We start from the raw sequence: 22,348 nt of genomic DNA, 5'->3' as shown, positions 1-22,348 counted from the left end.
AAAGGACTTGGCTACAGATTTGTTCTACTTCATTATTTTCCTGCTTGGATTAATACCAGTCTTCCATTTATCCTTTTCAGGCGCCTCCTTGGCATTATAACAAAAAAAGATATCCTCCGTCATATGGCCCAGACGGCAAACCAAGACCCCGCCTCCATAATGTTCAACTGAAACCCATAGCTGAGGAGAGAGAGGAAACGGAAGAGGAGGTTCATTTGTTGAATAGCACAACACTTTAGTCTGGGGAAACTTCTAAAATCAGAGACGAGCTGGGTTTTTACATAACAGTGCTGCTGGCAATCAGGAGTCAGTCTGGGGGAGCTGATGGGAGTGTGGGAAGGGAGAGCTGCTGTCCTGCACTGGATGCGTCCCGAGACATCAGGTCCGCCATGATAGTGCAGTGGGTGAGCCGTGCAAAGCGGCGCCGTTCTCCAGCCCAGCCTGGTACTTCAGCATTGAAGAGATGTGTTATTAATCCCTGTTTCTGGAGGGATCATTCTGAATTGAGCCATCTTGTGGAGACTGAAAGGTCTTGCCCTTTTTACCATTGAAAACTGTTGTGTTAACTCATGAAACGTATTAACTATTACTCGTCACCTTTCTACATTCCAGAAGAGCTTTATTTCTCTCTCTCCTGAGCCGTAACGAAGCCTCTTTAAAATTGGTGTGCCCTTTTGAAGCAGTTGTTTCTCATATTGAGATGTACTGTGAGTTACTGAGGTGTGATCACAAGAAGGGAGGTTTTTCTTGTGCCATTAAATGTGTAAGTTCGTACATCACAAAATGCTTGGGGCGGTGCAGATGCACTGCAACAAAACCAGGTTGAACAGGTAATACTTTCCAAGAACCACACAAGACTTCTTTCAACCCGTGTGCTGTCATGATATGAGAAAGCTAAAACCAGGTAAAACCAGTATTTTAAAGAAAAATACTGGTTTTGCTGCAGAAAATATCAATAACGTGACCTGGTCTTATGCAATTTTTGTATTATTGAACACACTATGATATATACCAATGTTGTGCAGTATAAGGAAAAATACTGCTATTCTACTAGTTTAAGAGCTGGAACAATTCTGTATACGTGTATCTGGTAAAAAAATGCATGCTTCAACACTGGAGATCTTTTCCCCCCCTGTAAAATTTGAGAATGGTCATTTTTATTTTTTCTTCTCCACAAAAGACGTTCCACTGCTGACATGGTAGGAAGAAATGTAACTCATAATTTGCACTAAATGTATATTATTTTTCTTGAAGTTTTACCATTCTTTATTTATATTTGTATGGATTTAAAAAATCTATTAAATATGAATCAGTTAATATCTCACATAACTAATTACCTTTTTAATGTGATTTTATAGAATAATTCATAATCCTCTGCAAGTAATGGAGGATTAGCAAATGTTTACAACTAGATGAAGGGTTTCAAGAAAATGGCTTCTTTATGATCCAACATACATGCAAGATCATTTTCAAATGTAACTCTCACTGCCGTTAGCTTGGATTTCCTTTTTTCTTTACTGGCAGATAACTGGAACAGTAATAGTAGGGCTTTATTTAAAAAAAAAAACCAAACCTGTAGGGTTTTAAAAGTAATAGGAAAAAGCAGCTATTAAATTGCTTTTGACTCTTCTTTTCTCCCAAGTATATAAAGGTGTAAATTATACGTAGTCACACCTGAACAGCAGGGCAGAATTGAATCCAGTACTTGAAACTTTGGCAGGACTTTAAAATTCAGCAGCAACACACACACACACACTTGGAGGTGAACTGATAGACCCCTAACTTCACAGTACATTGTTTTGTTTCCTATTCATTTTATCAGACTGTCACCAGAACTGCATGCAGAGGAAGAATGGCAATATGCTATAAGCCTAAATTAGGAAGAAAATGAAATCTGGCTGACAAAAATCATGTTTTGTAATAGGAGGTTGGATAAAATTTCTTTCTTTTAACTATTATGCTCACAAGACTGCAAAAATGGCAAGAATATAAACACTAAAAGTCTAACAATTTTAAATCTCTCTAAGGCATTCATCACAGTTACCTCAAACATCTTTATTCAGGAAGTACTCAGTATGATTTTATCTTAAGTACAATAACAGAATGAACCAAAATTCTGGAACTTTTGGCTGAGCTGCACAAAAATGGCTGTGCCTAAATAAGTGCACTGTTGAATTTGAACTTATTTTTCTTAGTAAAAAACTGCCATCTACATTTTATCATCTCAGTTCCAGCAGCAACTGGAACCTGTAGAAAGTGAAATTTGCCAGGGGGATCACAGTGATCAGGCCCTGTATTAAAAACAGGTTTGGAAATGAAACAGGGAATTGGGCTACATAAAAATGGGAGCATGGCAACAACAACCTGTACTCTTCCATGTGAAGTCAGTGCTAGTTGTTAAAAATTTGCTCTGGTACATTACATAAGCTTGAAGAAGAGGAAGCTTCACAAAGAGCAGGATTAGGCCCATTTACAGAAGGCACCTCTGGAAGTTGTCTATGACTCTGATTTCTGTTGTCTGATTTCTTTTTCTATAGTGGAAGAATACAAACTCACTACACATACAAAAATCACTTTAAATTAGTTTGAAATCTCTGCCCTGGTTTGGTGTTACTGTAAAACGTTGCTGTGTACTGTATTAACCTGCACCTAATTCTAGAGACTGCTGTCTCAATTAAAATACAGTTCACACTCCTGCTGTGTTTCATTTCTGTGTGGATCCCCAGAGCTGCACATAAATTGTGCATCTCTGTTTACTCTTAACCTGCTAAGCTTTCCCTGTTGACATTTAAAATGTCTTCTGGTAAACATACAGTAGAGGTTCTGTTAATGAAGTACGTGTGCCTGTGCTGTGCAACAAAAATTTCTAACGTGAAACTTGCAGCGCCTTACTCAAGATACTAATTAAAAAAAAAAAAAGGTGGTGGATGGGAGGGGGAAAGTGTCAGCATTTTTTTATTTTTTAAATCATTCAGATACTGGTTCATGAAGAATGCATTCTTTGTTAATCTGTGATGTTGCCTAGAGCTGTATTTAATATTGATCTAAATGTTTTTATTTATAAGTGTGGTAGAACTGCATATCATTACAGTAAAAAGTCTCAGTACTGTGATGATTTAATCAAGCATTAAAAACTTCTGTATGACCATTTATTGTTTTGTCATACTTTCTCACCCTTTTCACAAACAAGATTTGTCTTGATTTTTGCATTTATTTTCCCTGAGAAAATTAACAGCTAGGAATTTTACATACAAAACTAGTAAGAATATTTGTCAAAAAGAATAGAGTGTAGGAGATGCAGTATTTGCATTGCCTAGCTAATTATAGAATTAAAACTTATTTTATTTAAAGTGAAAAGTGGATGATCCTTTTATTGTCTGAAAACCATCTGCTGATGACATGCACATCACAGAATGGCCTGGGCTGGAAGGGACCTTAGAGATCACCTCATTCTAACCCTCTTGTCACGGGCAGGGACACCTTCCATGAGACACATTGCTCAGACGCCCAGACACTGATCACTTGGAGGGAGAGGCAGGTACCACCCCTCTGGGCAACCATTTCAATATTTCACCATTCTTGTAATAAAACATGCATTCCCCCTATCTAGTCTGAATCTTTTTTAGTTAAAACCATTACTCCTTGTTTGAGTGTGGCAGGCCCTGCTAAACAGTCTGTCCCAGTTTATTACACAGCACATCAGTCATGTTGGAGCTGCTGTAACAGATTTCTCCATCAGGGAGTATTATTCACATTACATTATTCATGTATTAACCCCTTCTCCACCAGGGGTTAATACATGAATATGGATGTCCAGTCTCAGCTCCTCATTTTTGCAGATCTAAGTTCATATTTAAGTAACAGTTAAAAAGTTGAATTTTTAAGGTCCTGTCCAACTCACACCTTTCGATGATTCTACTGTTTTAGTACTTGTGTGATTTACAGGGCCTTGATATTTAGGGCTCCTGTACTTGAAACAAAAATGAGAACGAGATGGAAAGTACCTGTTTTTTATATATTAAAAAACCTCTAGGCCTATGAATGGGTGTGTGTAAGTCTGTGCTTGACATTAATATGCTGAATGAAAGGGATGAAGTTGTCAAATTTACACTAGTAGCTGTGGCATGTGATTTCCTTGTGCATTTGAAACTCACAATACTTTTGCAGCACTCTAACCTGTATTTTATCTCTGCTGCTCCCTTCTACCATTAAGTAACATATAACTGACAATCCTTTGCTTAAAAGACTAGGAATGACATAAGATTTTAGCATGGTGCTACTGGCCTATAATCTTTATCAGTAGTAATTAGTATTGCTGTCATTAGGACTGACGTGAATTGCTACAATGGAAGTCAAGTCACTGGATGGTGGCAGGGCTGTTGAGTAAGAGCAAATGTTATTTTCTGTTGTTTCTGTACTGTTACTTTAATCAATTGTCAGAGAATAAACCTCCAAATGCAGTAACAGGAACACAACTGGGGACTAAGGACCTTGAAAGCAATTAATTTGCACCTTGTACAAAATCACTTGGGAGATGGCTTCTTACTAGCAAGGTAGCAACTGCAGTGGAATTCCTAATTTCTCATGTAATGTCAGTCAGCATTTCCTTCATCCCATCACTTTCGTCCCACTTGAACCAGCCCCAGCAACGCAGGAGCAGGGATAGTGCTTTGCCACAGAAGGGAATGCTGCAGTAAGGGAATGCTTTACCTGAGGGGTAGGACACAACTGCAGAAATGGAGAGGGGCAGAACCATCCCCTGGAGCAGGGACTTGAGGATTGGTTCGCATATGGCACGGGGGGTGCTGATTGAGCCCCAGCAGCCCCACCGCGCCCTGGCTCACCGGCGCGGTGCTCTGAGCAGCCCTGGAGCAGCAGCCCCGGCCCGGGCCTGGCTCCCGGGGCCTGCAGGGCCGGGCCAGGTGGGGATGCCGGTCCCACAGCCCCGGCCCGGGCCTGGCTCCCGGGGCCTGCAGGGCCGGGCCAGGTGGGGATGTCGGTCCCACAGCCCCGGCCCGGGCCTGGCTCCCGGGGCCTGCAGGGCCGGGCCAGGTGGGGGTGTCGGTCCCACAGCCCCGGCCCGGGCCTGGCTCCCGGGGCCTGCAGGGCAGGGCCAGGTGGGGGTGCCGGTCCCACAGCCCTGCCTGCGGGCAGCTCCTCAGCCCCGCTCCCATCCCGGGCCCGCCGTGCAGCCAGCAGCGGGAAGCAGCGCGTTCCTTAGAAAACCTTTACTGAGCAAGGGAACACCGCCACCGAGTACAAAAAGCCCCACAGACACACGGACAAGCCCGGCCCCGGGCGTCCAGGGCCACCCCAGCTGCAGCCCCCGTGCCCGGCTCAGGGCTCCAGCTGATCCAGGTCCTCCTCCCGCCGACTGCCCAGGTGCTGCTCGATGATTTCGGCAAAGAGGCTCCTCTTCAGCAGGGTGTAAGCCAGGGGCAGCAGCTGGCCCACCGTCTTGTGGAAGTACTGCAGGGGAGAAGCAAAAACAAGAGCCACCCTCGGCCTCAGTGGCTTGGTTAATTCCGGGAGCAGCCCCAGCTCCTGGCTCTGCCCCATTCACACCGCGCCCTTCAACCCCTCCCAAAATGCCTGAGCACATGCTCATGCTACATCCGGGACAGCCACAGCAAGGGCAGGCGGGGTGCCTGAGCTGCCGCAGTGAGAGAGAAATCGAGCAGATGATGATCCCGCTCACCACAGCATCCCAAACTGGAGCCTGCAGGTGAAGTCCCCTATCCTGTCACAGTCCCACGTCTCATCCCACTCCACAGTTTGAGGATTACACTGGTACTTACAGTAACCATTTAGGAACTTCAAATGTATAAACATCAGAGCATATTTAGCATTTGCAATCATTATTGTACATGTAAGTCCATTGTATCTCTCAAACAAAGGGGACGATTCAAGTTCTTTTTTATGTCTTGGGCTGCAGATAAAGTGTCAGTGTTTCTCTGGCTCTGTAAGCAAATGGCCAGGAAGGCTCCAGTCAGAACTGGAAAACAGCTCCAAGTAGGAGCTCCAAGAAAGGCAGGGACTTAACTGAGCAAAACTTATGTGTAAAGCCACTGTTTCTTCTATTTACTAAACTAGAAGCTGAAGGTTTCTAATTCTAGAAACCAGTTGCAAAGTTACAGGTGTTCCAAGCTGCAGCACAAAACAGACAAGACACATTACAGTACTGTGAACACAATTTTTCACTGCAGGACTTTGTCAGTGGTTAGTGTCATGTGCTGAGAAGCACAAAGCTTGGAAGATGAGTATTTGCCTCCACCTACTCAGAAAAATGGGAAGAGCAGTTTCCTTCACTGCCCTTCTAGTTGTAAAAAAGATATAAGCAGCTGAAGCAGCCTAGTCTGAAAGAAGGGCTCTAAATGAGCAGGATTTTGAAGAAAAATACCACACATTTTCAGATGCTGTACAGAACTTAAGAGAGTAGGGCATTAAGTCTAAGAAACACATTACTAATTTAACAGTGTATGGCAAGAGCAGTCAGTTTTCATACATTTCAATGGCTAGTTATTTTAACCAGTAATCAGCACAGTTCTTCTGGGCCTACATTTAGTACTGAAAAACTTAATCCTTCCCATGATACTCTGGAGCACCACTTAGCCAATAATAGTTTTGCTAGGAGCAGCTGTTTTGCAGGGGTTGCTATGATGATCCATTCATCTTAGGTAGATGTTGAAACTTCATGTGTTATTTTCTAGCCATTGACTAATTACAGCCATGACCCTTTTCATCAGCAGGCCAGTAGCTAATACAGGACAAATCATTAAGCACAATTTTTATGTGAATAAGTGCTATTAATTCAATGCCCTCACTGACAATGTTCCCTGTTAGCAGAGAACTGGGGAGGAGACTCTGTGCCCTGTGCAGTACAGCCAGGCAGCTCACCTGTTCACATTCTTCCAGCTGGGGTTACTACAGCATCAGGCTGTTCCCTGATCCGGCTGAATATGGGTGCCTATACAAGTAGCTGGGGACAGGGGACTCCAGCTGTTCAGTGTACTTGGATCAGGCACTTCACACTCTGCTTCTGGACTGCAGGATTGGGCCTTCACACACAATTTTAAATTTAACATGGAATGATGTTGTGTGACTTTTTAACAGTCTTCATGAATTAAGAATATTCTCATAGACCTCTAGTTTCCTAGGGATAATTAATCTATAGCAGAACAACTTCTGGCCCATGCATAAAATTATGCATTAATTTACTCACATGTGATCCATAGCAAAACAGGTCCATGCCCAGCTCATACCCCATTCCATAATCACATTCATCATTAGCAAACTGAACAAAGGTCAGCATTTCCTGAATGGGTGCAAAGGCCTTCACTCTCTCCTCATCAGTTGGAGCATCAACAATGGCTTTGCAAATTTTTTTAAGATTAGCTGCAAAAAACCAAAAGCAGATATTTAGATGTTTAAGTAAATAAATTTAATATTGCACAGAAGTATTCCGTGGCAAAACTATACCCATGTGCCACACTTAGACATAAGGTAAGTGGGCACACCCTGAACTGCTGGTGAAGCTTCCCCCTTTCCTTGGAAGCTCATTCTTGCCCCATGCCATCCCTCTCAGTTCCTCACAAAGGGAGACAAGCACTTGTGTGATGAAATTTCATCAAGGAACTGATTCTGCTTAAAATGTCACTGGAAGAAGGTGGATAAGAGATAAGCCCACACATCCCTGAATGTAGATCAGCTTTCTGATCTACTTCCAGCATGGCTTTGACAACACAAAAGAAAAGATCATCTAAACTACTACTTAAGGTATTTTCACAGATTTAGCATTTTTCATTGAGTCTCATCTGGTTCCTTTAATGACAATACTTTGAGGTCAAGTGTGATGGTTAGGACTTCTACATTTTACTCCTATCAGTCAAATTTTTTAAGTAGAAAACATGAATGCAGTTGGTTTTTTACTGAGGGTTGTTTACTTTAAAAAAACCAGAGGGATACAGGAAACAACATGTTTACCATTTGTTTCAGGAAGTTCTCTGTATCCAACATCATTTTTGTCTACAGGAACAACTAGGCCTGCTCCATGAAATGCTTTGGTCACCACCTGAATAGAGAGACAGAAAATGGAACATAGCACCATGAGGCAGTACTGTGACCTAAAAACAACTCACCTCATTAAACACTAACATCTGACTGCTGGTGCTCACACCTAACATGGTGTCCTGGCTCCAGGACATCAACTTAGTTTCAAATTATATTGCAGCTAATTTCAAGTACTGAAGTTTGAAATAACTGGAAATGCCATTTCAGTGAAATTCTGAATTCTATGAACCCTTGTAGTCACTTGTGTTGCACTGTACTGCATTTCCTTAGTCCCCTACCGTAATTATTTTTAACAGATATGAAAAAATCTGTTATTATCATCTATATCATCCTTAATGGTCCTGTTTTTAACAGATCCAACCCAACTATTTAGAACAATCTTCCATTTAAAGCAGTTTTCTCCATGGCCTCTATTTGTTCCAGTTTTTCGACTGTGCTTACTAAGTTATTTTTGGTAGTGGTTTGTTCTTGTTTCATTTTCAATTGAATGCCAAGCTATGATTAAAGTGTTTTTATTAAATCCTATTATTTGGAACACATTTGTAGTAATCTTCCCTCTTTTGAAGCTTTATAGAGAGCTGATTACCTAGGGAAATTCCTAATGTAGCATCCTTACTGACTAGAAGGATGGAAAAACACAAACAGGAAGTAAATGAAAAAAAATTTAACAGAACTTAGTAGATGAGCAAAGTCATACTTTCTTATCTCTCTGTTTCATCTTCAGGGTTTTTTGTTCCAGAGAATAACCCAGTTCTTTTGCTGTTCTTGTTAGCTTTTCATCTATGTCTCTCAAAACCGCATTTTTCTTTTTATCAGCCACTTCCTTAAGCTTTTTTGACAAAAATAATCTGAAAATAGATGAAATATGTCAAGAAAACAAAAAAAAAAAATTAATAGCCTTTTAAATGTTAAACCTCTAGATCTTAACAACAAAGATTAGCAGTCCTGTGTTTAATCACACAGAGACCTGAAAATGCAAGCCTCTTAAGAAGAGGCAAGAAAATAGTTTGGCATATCCAGTACTTGGGCTTTTCTCATCTGTACCTGAATTACAATCTAGCTTATGCAATCTGCAGGTGCTCAAGGTTCTCCAGCCTCAGTAACTGTTCATCTTTCTATCTTAAGAATTCAGTTTGCTCTTTCTGTGCTATATGCACCATTTGTCATCCAAGTCATGCACATAAATACATATTTATGAGCTTCCCCACGGTACTTTCAAAACACATGTCCTCGTTTAACTCTGCAGCGCACAAGGGTTCTTTTGCAGAAGCATTCTTCAGTCTGCTTTCACTGACTGACACGTGCATGTTCTTAGAGAGCTTTCATTTTTAACCAGCAGGGATGAGGTCAGCTGTTTACCTTCCTGACACAGGAACACGTGAAGTTCCTTGAATCAGACTGAATTACAGATCCACATCAGGGTTATCCTGCCACAGGGCAGAAATAGTACTTCTTGTAGATATTGATTATATACAAAAATAATGTATTTTTATGTAGACAAGAACAAGAGACAGATGCTATTATCTACTACGATACTCAGATTTCCTTCACCATTATTTGAGACGCCCTTTCTGTACTTACAAAACAATTTTAACACAGCCTCTAAATTGCAAAAAAATATCCACTGGATGTCTCAGCCAATATATTTAAGGAATGACGTAATTAACACTTATTTATTTTAGTTTTGAAAGGAAAATATTGTTAAAAAGCCTACAAAGGCTTTAGAGAGAATCTTAAAACTTGCTAACAGGGGCAGAAAATAAGTGAGGGTTTCTTAAGAAAGCCATATAATAAGTTAGCTTCGTTATTCCACATCCCACCTCCCAATTAACAATTTCTCTCTATTCTGCTCTTTGTAAATAAAAGTAAATATGAACCTTACTTGACTGCAGCAAAGACATTATCACCAACTTGTGAAATCACACAACCCTTCTTTGCTTCATTTGCACCAACCCACACTGGCATCTCATCTGGCACATCCCTATTGATGAAAAAGCACACACAAAATAGTCAAGCTGCATCCATTTCTCCTATTTCAAAGTAAAACTAAATTTGCCTCCTCACTATGCTGCCATCTCCTTCAGAAACCCACCAAGAAATGCCCTTAGATCTAAAGCTCTAAAATCTTACAGCAAGCCTTGAAAAGAGCTTGCATCCACACATTTCCTTTTGGTAACTTGATTTTTTCTCAGCAACACGGCAAAAGTTAAAGATTAGTGAGTGAAGGTGCTTTGGATGGTGGCTGGAGGAGGTAGATTAATAAATATTTAAATCTAGTCTTCAACTCCTGTTACTGCAAACTTTTTTATTAAAAAGATGAAGTCACATGTTAATGTCTTGTTACAAAAAAAAAGACTCTTGCTTGATAGCACACAAGTTATGTTTCATGAAAAAAAGAGAACCAAAGCTATGCATAGTTGTAGTGGAACAAGGGCACACAGGAAATAAAATACCTGAAATATCCCATGTGATACTGTGTTCTGCTATCCCCAACAAGTATAGTCTGAAATTCTGGGGGATCATAGAAGAATCTCCAATGAAGATTGAAGTTCACATCTGCTGATTTTGCTTTTTTGTGTTTTCCAGCAAGAATATCATACGGTCCAACCAGCTTAAGTCCAACACTTGACACAAGTGCATCTGAAAAGCAAACCATGAATCAGGTGCACATCTTAGACCGGGAAGTTCTGGTGTTGCTCAGGTACTGAAAGTCCCCATAAATTCAGTCAAACACTATTCACTAGACAAGGAAAGCTAAGAATTTTTTTGTCCAGATAGTTTTCATTCAAGAGTTACTACAATTCTAATAAAAAGTAGCCATCCAGCCACAGTCCAACGTCAGGATGCAGATTGGTCATGAGTGTCTCCCTCAGGGCTCTAAACTGGAACCAGTATTGTTTAATATTCACCTTTATCAATTACACAAGACTGGATCAGCAAACTTCAGCAACTTTGCAGGTGACCAAGCTGAGGGGTGCAGATGACACTCCTGAAGGATGGGATGCCATCCCAAGGGACAACCTCAAGAATTGGGCCCATGGGAATCTCTTCAGGTTTAACAAGACCAAGTGGCCTTGGAAGGTTCTGCACCTGGGTTGGGGCAACCCCTGGTATCAACACAGGCTGGGATGAACAGATAGAGATCAGCCCTGCCCAGAAGGGCTTTGGGGTGCTGGTGGGTGAGAGGCTGGACATGACCTGGCCATGGGCACCCCCAGCCCTGAGAGCCAAACATGTCCTGGGCTGCATCCAGAGCAGGGTGGGCAGCAGGGCCAGGGAGGGATTCTGCCCCTCTGCTCTGCTGAGACTCCACCTGCAGGGCTGCATCAGCTCCAGGGCTGTCAGCACACCAAGGTCAGGGACCAGCTGGAGTGGGTCCAGAACAGGGTCATGAAGATAAGAGGCCTAGAGCACCTCTCCTATAGAGATGGGCTGAGAGGGCTTTGGTTGTTCATTTTGGAGACCAAAAGGCTCTGGGGACTTGACTGCAGCCTTTCAGTACTTTAGGTATTGAAGGTAAGGACAAACATTTTAGCAGGGCCAAGGGGTAATGGTTCTTAACTAAAACAGGGTAGATTCAGGCTAAATACAAAAAAAAAAAAAAGGCATTATGATGCAGGTGGTGAAACACTGGAACAGGTTACCCAGAGACACAGTGGATGACCTAAAAACATGTAAGGCTGGGCGGGACCCAGCTCTGAGCACCTGGCTCTGTTGAAGATGTCCCTGCTCAGTGTAGGGAGTTTGACTAGATCACCTTTAAAGGTCCCTTCCAACCCAAACCATTCTGACTCCGAAACACACTGTCATTTCTAAAGCACAGAGGGATGCCACATTCTGTTATGTAATAAACTTGAGAGGTTGAAATCCAGATTTAGTAATGCTTACACTGAGTAAAAGTCTTTTCAACCTCTCATCCCACCAGCAAGGAGGCTGTGGGGGTACAAGAAGCTGAGACAGGATGCACCTGGGACAGCTGATCCCAAGTGACCAAAGGGATATTCCACAGCATATGGCATCATGCTCAGCATGACAGAGACCTGCTTTCTTGGAGATGGCTGAACACCTGCCTGCACATGGGAGGTGGTGAATTAATTCCTTGTTTTGCTTTGCTTGTGGCTTTTGCTTGCCCTATTAAACTGTCTTCAGCTCAACCCACATGTTTTCTCACCGTCACCCTTTCAATTCTCTCTCACCAAGGGGGAGTGAGCAAGTGCCTGTGTGGTGCTTAGCTGTTGACTGGGATTAAATCATGATACATGAGCAAACTTGAGTTCCATACTAAACATTTTAAATGCACCTGTGAGAAAGGAAGATTGAGACCACATTTAGTCCTTTTGCATGGCACAACTTCAGTAGTTACATTTTAGAAAGCTTGAAGTGTACATCTTGCTGATTATAGCCAGTGTTTTAGTCTACACTCACGTAGATATCCTCCATCTCAAGTGAGAAGCTGCAGCTTCACTGAAATGCATCTGACCAACTCCTGTTTGCCTGCTTCCAGGAGTGAAAGTTAGAAGAGCCAAAATTTAAAACCTCACCACTTGGTTTCTCAGGATCTAGCTCCTCACAAAACTTCCAAAACTGGTAGAAGTCCTCAGGCAGTCTAAGCTGATAGCATGTTTCTGCTTCTTGGCGAAGACTATCAGGAATATCTGCCTGGTTTGATCTTCTCTTCTTGACAGCTCCATTTTTTTCACTCTGTAGATTGAAAAAAAAATCCAAACCAAAATTAATTTAGTTGCTTTCTCTCAGCTCTACCAAAGGAGTCTACAAAGCTTTTATACTAATGGAAGAACAAGGATTAGATCCATTAGGACGTGTTCATTAGTTAAAGCAGTATATATACAGCCTAGAACATCTGTTTTGGACAGAACTCATTAAAAGTGCAGTCTGACAAATGCACTAAACATGTCCACAGCAGCAAACTGCTACTCTGATATTAATGGGTCAATATAATCAACAGAAGCACTTCTGTTAGGTAATTAAGCAAAGGACCAGGCAATCCTAAAGTTTAATCTAATTCTACATTGCTCTAAAATGACCATTTCCAATCACACTGCGGGCAGCATACAATATGTTTGTGTGTTTTAAAGACAGTTCAAAGTAGGAATACAATTTTGTCAAATTAAATAATACAACTAAACTCCTCTGGTCTCTACTATTTTAACTACTGTGCTATGCAACATCACGACTACTGCTGTTTCCAGTGCAGCACTTTAGAAGCAGCTTAGAGGTGAAGTTGCTTTTTAAAATTACGTAACGTGAGCTGAAGCAGGCTAGGAAACGATCCACGGGCACACTCTACTGGGGCAGCACCCTCAATTACCGCATTCCCACCTAAGTCCCCACGAATTGGTAGGAATCGCTACCCCCCATTTAAAAGAACATAAAATAAAATAAATATGTAAGAACAAGAAAGAAAGCCTCTTGCTAAAGAGAGCATCTCCGAAGCAGGGCCGCTGCCAGGCAAGCCGGGTCGCGGCGTGTGTCGCCGTTCGCGGCGCGGTCCCGCCGGGATGATGCGGCGGCCGGCGGGCCCGGCGCACCCCGAGCGCGGCGGTGCCGCGCCGAGGAGCGGCTGCCGCGCAGGAGAACGCGGGGCCCTGACTCTGTCCCCAAAGCCACCGAGCAAAACAGAACGCGGGGCGAGGAGACAGAGGGCCGACAGACATCCAAGGCACCCGCGCGGAGCAGGCCCGCGTCCCGCCGCCCCACCTGCTCTCCGGCCGCTCCCGCCGCGCCGCGCGGCCTCCGCTTCCCGCCACCTGCCATGCGCTCCCGCCGCCCGCATCCCGCGCGCCCCCGCGCCTGCGCAGCCCCGGCCCCGCGCGCCGGCCGCCAGGGAGCGTGAGGGGCTCTGAGGGGCGGGGGCCGCCGGCAGCCCCGGCTCTGGCACCGCCGCCACAGCGGCGAACCGGGGCAGGGACGGGGCGCGGCAAGGGGCGCAGTTGACCCCGGGTGGCGAATACGGCTGGTGCTGGAGACACGTCGGGAGCTCACCGCCACGTTCCCTCAGCGGTAGATAGATCGCATAGATATGCCTTGGAGGCCGATTTTTTAAAATCCTGCTTACATATACCTGCAAATTCCTGTAATATGGGTTAGGGTGGTGTATTGGGATCACACAGAGGAAGAGACGACCTGAAATGTAATCATCTCTAAAGCATAAGAGAGAGGAAGCAATACAGGTTTTCAGTACAAATGAAAAAAAAAAAAAAAAGGCCCAATCCCCTAATCTTCTGCTTTAGCAATTGACAGCTGCCAGGAATACGAAAACAGCATCACAGCTTGTGTTCAGTGAAAGAGCGGAGGCAGCCGTGTGTAACATGCCACAAGTTTAGAGCAGCCCATAATCACATTATGCAACATCCGCTTACACCGCTCTGCATGGGAGAGGGCCCGGAACGCCAGCGGCACAGGAGGCGGCAGTGGGAAGCTGGTTATATATAAACCCTCACTTTTTTTTGTTTCAGTAAGCGAGATCGCAGTGAGTTTATTTAAAGAAACATTAGGTAGTTAAGCTACAGGAATTGGTGAACTCACGGTGCCTACCAGAGAGAAAGATGCGTGTATGGCATAAATAAATACAATTAGATCTTTTTATCCTGCAGTCTGTTAAGGCTGTAAATATTTGCTTTGGTAAAGGTTGTTAGCTTAGGTCTAGGAATAAGCTGCAGTGCGTTTCAGCCTCCTGACAGCTGTATGACTCACACAAAAGCTCGATGTTGTTAAGTCAGGCTACAGCACTCATTTTTAAGAGTTACACACAAGTCACAGGAAAGTTGATCCTGACTGATGGATAGTACTGCCTGTACATAAAACAGCGAGGTTTGCTATGAGGTAGATGCAGAACAAAGACTGCATCAAAGTCTCCTTTCTCACATGGAAAAATTACTGTTTAAAACAGCATACCTGTTGTTTGCTTAGCAGAATCCTGCATACACAAGGAAGGAATATTAAATTTCACATCCAAACCTTGTTTAATGATTTACATTTCATTGCCTGAGGTTAAGTAGAAACGAGGCACAAAAGCTTACTAAGAAACCACAAACCTAATTTTCTTTCTGAAAACTATCAAGAGTACTAGCCTGAGGTTTCTTTGGAAAATGCTTTATAGAATTAAATTATGAGTCTCCCTCATAATTTCTACTACACAAAGCCTTAACCATAGTGGAGGCTAGGGGAAACGCCACCCTAAGGAAAAACAAGTAAATAAGGTCAGCATGAAAGCATTTACCTTTACTTTGAGTCAAGAAAACAGCAGCTTTTCAAAGTTTTCTACCTTTAAAGAGATTGACTTCTGCCTCTTACAATATTTTGCATTACAGCATTGAAACAGAAGTAAAGTAAGCATCAAATAAATTTGTAGTGGCCCCCATTTTAGGTAAGCCAATACCTCACAAGGCACACTTTTACTGGAAAGAATGCAAACTGACTAGAAAAATACTCCTACGCTGACTTAGTGCTAGTGCTGGGAATCTAAAGCCTAACTTGGAGTGATTTTACCACTGAACATACAGCTCATGAGCTTTATTGATCAAGCAATTTTTTTTATTCTTTCCTCCACACAAGCTGTTAAAGACTCCAAGAGCACCTCTCTTCTAAAACAATCCACAGTTTGGAAATAACCCAGGAAAGAAAAAAGTGCATAGTCCAAGGAGGAGGACACAAAATGCTCTCCATCTGAGAATCCTGGTCTCTTACACTTTCCAGGCAGGTACCCCAGCCACTAGGTTAAGAGTTGCCAGTGTTTGGCCATACTTAAGCTAAAATGTAATTTTTAAAATACTTTTATATGTGTATGTATATAGTGTAATTCAATCTTTTATAAGTACCTTCCAAACAATATTGGAATGAGTACCTCAAAAGAAATAGGTAATGAAATGCCCAGTTACCTCATCCTGTCTTTTCAGGCTTGGAATATGAGGGAGGTAGCTCAGTTCCATTAAGATTGTCGTGGTGGTTGTGTTTAGAAAAGTAACTTTGCATGGCTGGATAGATAAAAAGCATAAAAAGCGTATTTTTTAGTTTAGATGTATCTAATCCCATGTGGCAGCTGATGAGATCTTTTCCAAACAGCAGTTTGGAGCCTAAGTATGTGCTTTAGATTGAATAAACCCTTTCAGTTTCTCTTCAGCTGAGTCTGCCCTCAGCTGTTCTTCTCTGAAACGTGGACATGGATTGTGAGGTGCCACTGTAGAGGCCCTTAGACAAGAAATGCTAAGATACTGAATGATCATTCTGTCCACCATAGTAACTTTTTCCTCTCTGTGAACAAGTGGTAGCTCCTTCTGTATGAGAAGTAAGAAAAAATTATCTTACTCCTCTTATAGGAGGATACAAAGTCCATGATTTGAAAAGAATATATAATTTGGTACTGGTAGTCATATTTTCATTCATTCTGGTAACAACCTGTAAGGCTGTAACAAGGAAGACTTTTTACAAAGGTTAAATAGCTACAGCAGAATTCATAATACAGTATTTTAAAGCCTTCCCTTCAAGCTAGAAAACAGCCTCCTGTGCATGTGCCACCAGACTTCTGAATCATGATAAACTGAGATTATCTCAAGATAATTATCTGCAAATTAGCTTTATCAAGCTCTCCAGTCATCAGTATGATTAGTCCCACTCTGAAGTGGGCCTAATGTCTTTTTAGATTGTTTTTGTTTATTTATAACTACAGGAAGAGATTTTGTGAGAAACTACAGAACTGAAGCATGCTTCCTTGAAACAAAGCTTTTCAGACCTGCTTTCTCAAAAACTATTGTAGATACTTCCTGTATCTACAATATGTATACACACACATATTTCCTGATACATTTTATTTGCCTCTTGAGGTTAGCAAGACTTTTTCCTCTTGTATGTTCATTTCCAAGATTAGTTCTTAATATCCAAAGTAACCAAAGTATGCTCCATGCTATGCAAAAAAAACCCCCAAAAATCAACCCTCACAGTTTTCAATTTCAGAGTTCCATGGATATGAATTATTGTGGGAAAAGCTTTCATGATTCAAAAGCCAGAACAATAAACTATCAGCTAGCAGGTACTAGAAAGAAGGAAAGAAGACTTGCAGGTTGTTGAAATCAGGTTTTTCCTTTCTCACTGCCATTTACTGACTCTTTCATGCTCAGAGCTTTCTGTCAGAGTTCATTGCTTTCCTCCCACCCCTTACAAGGTGAAGATTTGCTCAGCTGTGAAAAACACCACAAGTAAGCTAAGCTACACTGATCCAGATATTCTGTGCTGAGATGTTAGAGATCTCTAGGGACAGGGATCACCAAGACAAGATATCTATCTGGTCTAGACTGCATTAGCTAGTTAGATGGGATGCAATACATATGGTTCACAAGCTATTTTTCCCCACCCTCCATCATGTGCAGCTGAAAGGTAACTGTTTATGTTACTTATGTTAGGTAGTTTCAGAGAGTACCTAAGCAGCAAGGGATACATGTGTTCAGTTCCTCAGTCACCACAACATACTGATAACTAGCCTCTGCAGTATAAACATAGATAAAATCTCATTTCTGCTCAAGGACTAGATTTTTGCCAAAATGATACTGCCTTTCTCTTGACACAAGAGGGAGCCATTTAAATTCTTTTTTTAAAAAAGCAGTATAAAAATGAAGACAAAAATACCTGAATACACAAGTGGCCACATTGATGTCCTTTCATTGTGGACATCTTATTTCTCAATCCTAGATAATTTTGTCTTATTCTATGTAACCACAGTGTTTGTAGCAGCTGCTGGATTTTTCTGTGTACAGCTATAACGTTGGAAAGGTATTGAATGCAGCGTGGCACAAAAGCAGTGAAATTATTCTATTTAAAAATAGATGTAACACTGCAGTTTATGTGATGGTTCTTACTGAATTGCTTTACAAAACTGCCAGCCTTGTTCTCAGGTTAAGCCTCACATAATCCTCAGATCACACAGAGCCTCTTGTTCCTTGGGTTATTTGCTTCTGTAGGGCAGCTCCACATTTCCAGGTTCACTGAAGGACACATCCTCCCTTTCACCAAAATAAGGATGAGCAGGAGCTGTGGACACTTTTCAAGGTCAAAGCCAAGACTTGTCTCCGGGAGGGTTGGGAGCGAGCGGTGCTGCAGCAGAGCACAAAGACACACAGCGCCTCTGCTGACTCATCACCTCACTGCTGCTTGTGCTGACAGGTTGTCCTGGATCCCTGCCAGCTCCCCTTGCAGTTCTGCAAGGAAGGCTACATACACCAGGGCGAATGAAAAAATACAGCGCAGAGGAGAAGTCATAACTGGGAGAAAATTGATCAGGATACTGCAGGACGTGTTTCCTGAGACAGCCTGGAGGCTTCGGGATACTTTGTGTTGTGAATGTTTAGAAAGGAGTATGGGTGAAGATAACACAGTAGTCTTTCTGTGAAGGATTTGAAATTAGATAAGTATTTTAGAATATAAATTAATATTTAGGCATCCATTCAGTGAGCCTTGCAATAACTGCTCTTGACAAGAGTGTAAAGAGACAGCTTGATACTACTGTAATCCAGCATTTGAACAACTATTATTTAGATCTGGCAGCTACCAGTAGACTATGATTTTATGGTGGCAGCAGTATTTTACTGCAAGCCAAACCCTTTCTTTCTGCTCTAATTTGAATACAGGGGAACCATTGTGATTGCATAAATTATGAGTGCTTGAAACACAGAGCATCTACACTATTCTGCACTGAAATGACTTGTTAGTCCTGTGGTTGTACAGAACTGCAATTTACATAGGACCATTTGCCATAGGCATCAGTTCCATTTTACAGATGGCCGTAGATGTGCTGTTATAAATTACCTGGTTTACTTGGAAGTACAGCCATGTATGTTTGAAGCACAGTGAGGCACAGCTCATCTGAATGCATTATCCCAGGAAGTTAGGAGTTTTCCTGTAAGAATCTACTCCTATAAAAGGGCTGCTAATGTGAATTCCTATCAAAAATAATGTTTTACCTTGTGAAAGTAAACCACAGAGTTAGTAAGTCTAATCCAGTTTTATTTCTGGTCAGCTGTTGAGGCCAGGATAGATTGAACCAGGCAATCTAGGTACTATTTTGGGGGGGTATGTTTTTTTGTCATATATGGGTATTCTGGTTCTCTTCATCTTTAATTCTCACTTTAAACTCTTGCCTGCATACATACAAAATACTGCATACAGGTAAGGAGGAAAAGAAAGTATCAAGTCAGGTTGGTGCCCCCGGACGTAATAAATGAAAAAGGAAAGTTTTTGGTCTGATACATAAAAACGAAATTAATCTAATAGCAAGTAAATTAAAGTCCATGACTACTTTGTAGATACCCTTTGTGAGGTTTCATATTTCTGATCTGCAAGAACCACTTGATAAACATGTTTGCCAGCAAGACAAACCCTTCATGCATTGTTTTACCACTAGTAGCTCCTAAGACTGGCATGTCTTTCATGTTGTATTAGTACACACCACCTCCAGTCTTCAGCATCAGAACTCAGGACCCTGTTTTCATGGGACAGTTTCCTCACACTGAGAGGAAGTCACATTCTGCTGTAACTGGATATTAGGGTGACAGTCAATATTAATAATGGAATAATATGCATCCCCTAAGTTCTGGCTGATGGTATTAACCTTTTTTCTAGTACATATGCTTTGGCTTCCTCCCCTGATAAACAGTGTGGTGAGGAGGTAGAAGATTGTGGCTCTGAGTCACTTCAGCTTAGGATAGAGTGAGTCAGGAACTCAGCAGCTCAGTTGGGAGAATTGATCATATTCCTATTATCTGAGAGACACAGAATTTCTGGCTATAACTGACAGGCAAAATTCTTCAGGGGCAAGGTAAATCCAGTTTTGTGTTTTAACATCCTGTGGGGCAGTAGTCTAGATTTTCCAATAAACCATTTGCAAATCATAACTTTTGTAGCTATTACTGCTGTGAGAGTCCCTAAACTAGAGGATTGAGTATATGGTTTAGGGTGAACAATTCAATTATATTTAGCAACTTCTGTAAGAAACTTTTCTGCTTGCATTTTTCTGGGCACCCTGGCAACCACAAAACATTAAAAGCAACAAAAACCGGGTTTAATGTAAGTCTTAAAGGCAGTACTAAAGTATAACATCGACTTTAGACTTGTGTTCATATTTAAAATTCTTCCCTCAGACCTGCTCAGATGTTTCCACTCCATATGGCTTCTAGTTTGGCAATACAGTAAACTTCTGCTAGCTAGTAACACAAAACACCACATATTCTCACCGTGCCATTCCCAGCTAACAGCTTCAGTGCCTAGGGCTGTGTGACATTAGCACAGTCTGTTCCCAAATAAGTTACCCTTTGTGTCTATAAGCATGACTGATTAATTCAGGTGCAGCACTAGAGCTGCCACAGCTCTACTCTTTCCAGTCTGGAACCAGTCAGCTGTGCTGCTCACCTGGAATTGTTATGCCATGGCATTGCACAACATAGGGAGCCCTGAGAAAACATCCTACTCTGTTTTTTGTGGTCCCATTCACCTTTCATCTGCCTGTTACTATAAGCTGCCATAAACAAGTGCTACAGCAGGAAAGTCTGTCTGAAGCCCTCACCCATGGTTACAGCATAGGCAGAGACAATGACTCTGGCTAAGGCAGGCTTATGCCTGGTATTGGGAAACAGCCCTTCTCTCACTGGAATGGTGCTGGGAGATGGCAGAGCCTGGCATTTCCCCTTGATGTTGTAGTCCTGGGCTTTCTGCTCCTTCCACAGAGCTGAATCTGCTTTTAGTGCAGTAACCCAGCTAGGATAGGTTCCACTGGGAAGCTGCAGATACGGTATGCCCAAAAGACATTTCACACCACAGGGTGGTCCTGACATATTTCCTCAACTTCAAGGAGCCTACTTAATAGCCCCAGAAGGTAATGAGTACTTCTTTCACAGTAGGATTTTGTCTTCAGCATCGTCACTGGTCCTTGTTGATATTTTGTAAGTATAAGCTTTGTCTCTGTTAAGAAATGCTACTTTTCACTAGCCACAATTGCCCACAGCTCTTAGGGATATTCTTGAATATAATGAAACTGCATTTGATCACCTACTTATGGTAGTCTGACAGCTTTGTATGCCACCAACTTAGTTACCAGCTCAATCCAAGCTTTAAGCACTCTTTTTTTCATAGGATACTGACAAAAATACACAGGCATTGCTTTGTCTTGCAAGCTCATATGGCACCCCTCCTGGGGACTCCTCAGGTAACATTCAGTAGTACTGGCTAGCTAAGATGGCATTAAAAAAAATACCACATACCTCCCTCAAAGAAAAATCCTTAACACTCCAAACAAAAAAAAAGCCTTAAAAACAGCCCCAGTTAAGAACAACAAAAAAATACACCCAAAACCAAAAAACATGCAAAACAAACCCCACCACTCAAAAAGCCAAAGTTATCAAGAGTCTCATGCAGGACTACACAAATGCAGATCTCCATATCCAGAGAGATATTTCCCAGTTTAGAGACCAACAACTGTCTTAAGTTTATCAAGGCCACCTTTTTCAACAAACAGGAGAAGAATACTCATGTTGCATTGGTGAAAAATTATGGACAGTGTGTCTCTTCATCCCCTTTGCATGTTATTCTGTACTTACACAGGAAAACAATTTGATAATTACCTGTTGTATTTAAAAATGTGTTTTAAGCTTGGGAACACCACATACAAGATACCTCAGGGCACAAACAATTCTGTCTTTTGTTTAGAGACAAATAGTTTCAGTTCTACCAAGTAACCCAAATCTTGCCAGTCAGCTCCCTTATATTTGACCATTTTTTTTAGCATACTTTGCAGTACTCAATCTGAAAACAACTTAGCTAGTACCTCTGCTAATCAGCACTTATTACTTTCTCAGCAAAAAGATAAACACACCAGCTATTGTAAGACAAGCTCCTTATTCTATTTTTCTCAGAGCAAAAGGGAATAAAACCCTCTTATTAAATTACACGTGCCAACAGATTAAGAACACAAACAACTCCCAATGAAAACTCTTACCATTGCAGGTCACAAAAACACAGCAAACAAAGCTGAAGTAAGCCAGAAAACTGTTACTCTACGAAAAAAACTGCATGCTTTCTTACTAGGAGCCTTGTTGTCTTTTATAGTGTGCTCGTTCCAAGGTGTCAGCACTGGCTGTTGGGTTGCAGAGTCTCAGCTGTACCTGATTCCTGGCCATTTAACCCCTGTCTTTCTGGTCCCCGTTTTCAACAGATCTAAATGCAAAAAAAATGCTTAAGGTTTTGGATTGTTCAGTAGGACATAGCTTAAAGTATTTGT

At 41.9% G+C, this 22,348-nt stretch overlaps 2 protein-coding genes across 9 annotated transcripts in view; one reads left to right on the top strand and one right to left on the bottom strand.

The window, feature by feature from the left end:
• Window positions 1-3,316, top strand: part of CLCN3 (chloride voltage-gated channel 3) — a 60,563-nt gene extending 57,247 nt beyond the window's left edge. For 5 of the 7 annotated variants that reach the window (XM_058803138.1, XM_058803139.1, XM_058803136.1 and 2 more), the window contains one exon: window positions 81-3,316. In XM_058803138.1, the coding sequence (XP_058659121.1) occupies window positions 81-239 (159 nt within the window). In that variant the 3' untranslated portion in view covers window positions 240-3,316. The remainder of the gene's footprint in view (window positions 1-80) is intronic. The other 2 variants (XM_058803142.1, XM_058803144.1) reach the window with 1 other exon arrangement.
• On the bottom strand, window positions 1,356-22,135 carry LOC131556522 (histone PARylation factor 1). 2 transcript variants are annotated; one of them, XM_058803145.1, is made up of 8 exons: window positions 22,067-22,135; window positions 12,612-12,771; window positions 10,524-10,710; window positions 9,953-10,051; window positions 8,768-8,918; window positions 7,984-8,071; window positions 7,223-7,395; window positions 1,356-5,469 (listed from the first exon to the last, which is right to left on the bottom strand). In XM_058803145.1, the coding sequence occupies exons 1-8, from the start codon at window positions 22,067-22,069 to the stop codon at window positions 5,338-5,340; spliced, it is 993 nt and encodes a 330-aa protein (XP_058659128.1). In that variant the 5' UTR covers window positions 22,070-22,135; the 3' UTR covers window positions 1,356-5,337. The 2 variants fall into 2 exon arrangements, with proteins under 2 accessions (XP_058659128.1, XP_058659129.1); XM_058803146.1 differs by lacking the exon at window positions 22,067-22,135 and adding an exon at window positions 13,789-13,862.
• Between the last annotated feature and the right edge of the window lie 213 nt (window positions 22,136-22,348).

The sequence above is a fragment of the Ammospiza caudacuta genome, chromosome 4, assembly GCF_027887145.1.
Source record: "Ammospiza caudacuta isolate bAmmCau1 chromosome 4, bAmmCau1.pri, whole genome shotgun sequence".
NCBI classification, from domain to species: Eukaryota; Metazoa; Chordata; class Aves; order Passeriformes; family Passerellidae; genus Ammospiza; species Ammospiza caudacuta.
The sequence above is the reverse complement of the archived record's forward strand: the minus strand, read 5'-3'. Positions and strand labels throughout refer to the sequence as shown.

Bases quoted from the DNA above. Each gene is read 5' to 3' on its own strand.
- LOC131556522 (XM_058803146.1), bottom strand. From the start codon at position 13,845: ATGGCAGGTGGCGGGAAGCGGAGGCCGCGCGGCGCGGCGGGAGCGGCC. The intron at 12,772-13,788 runs GTGGGGCGGCGG...TTCAATCTACAG, and splicing joins CGGGAGCGGCCGGAGAGCAG to AGTGAAAAAAATGGAGCTGT. The intron at 8,072-8,767 runs GTATGACTTTGC...CTCTCTATTCAG, and splicing joins TGAAACAGAGAGATAAGAAA to GTGGTGACCAAAGCATTTCA.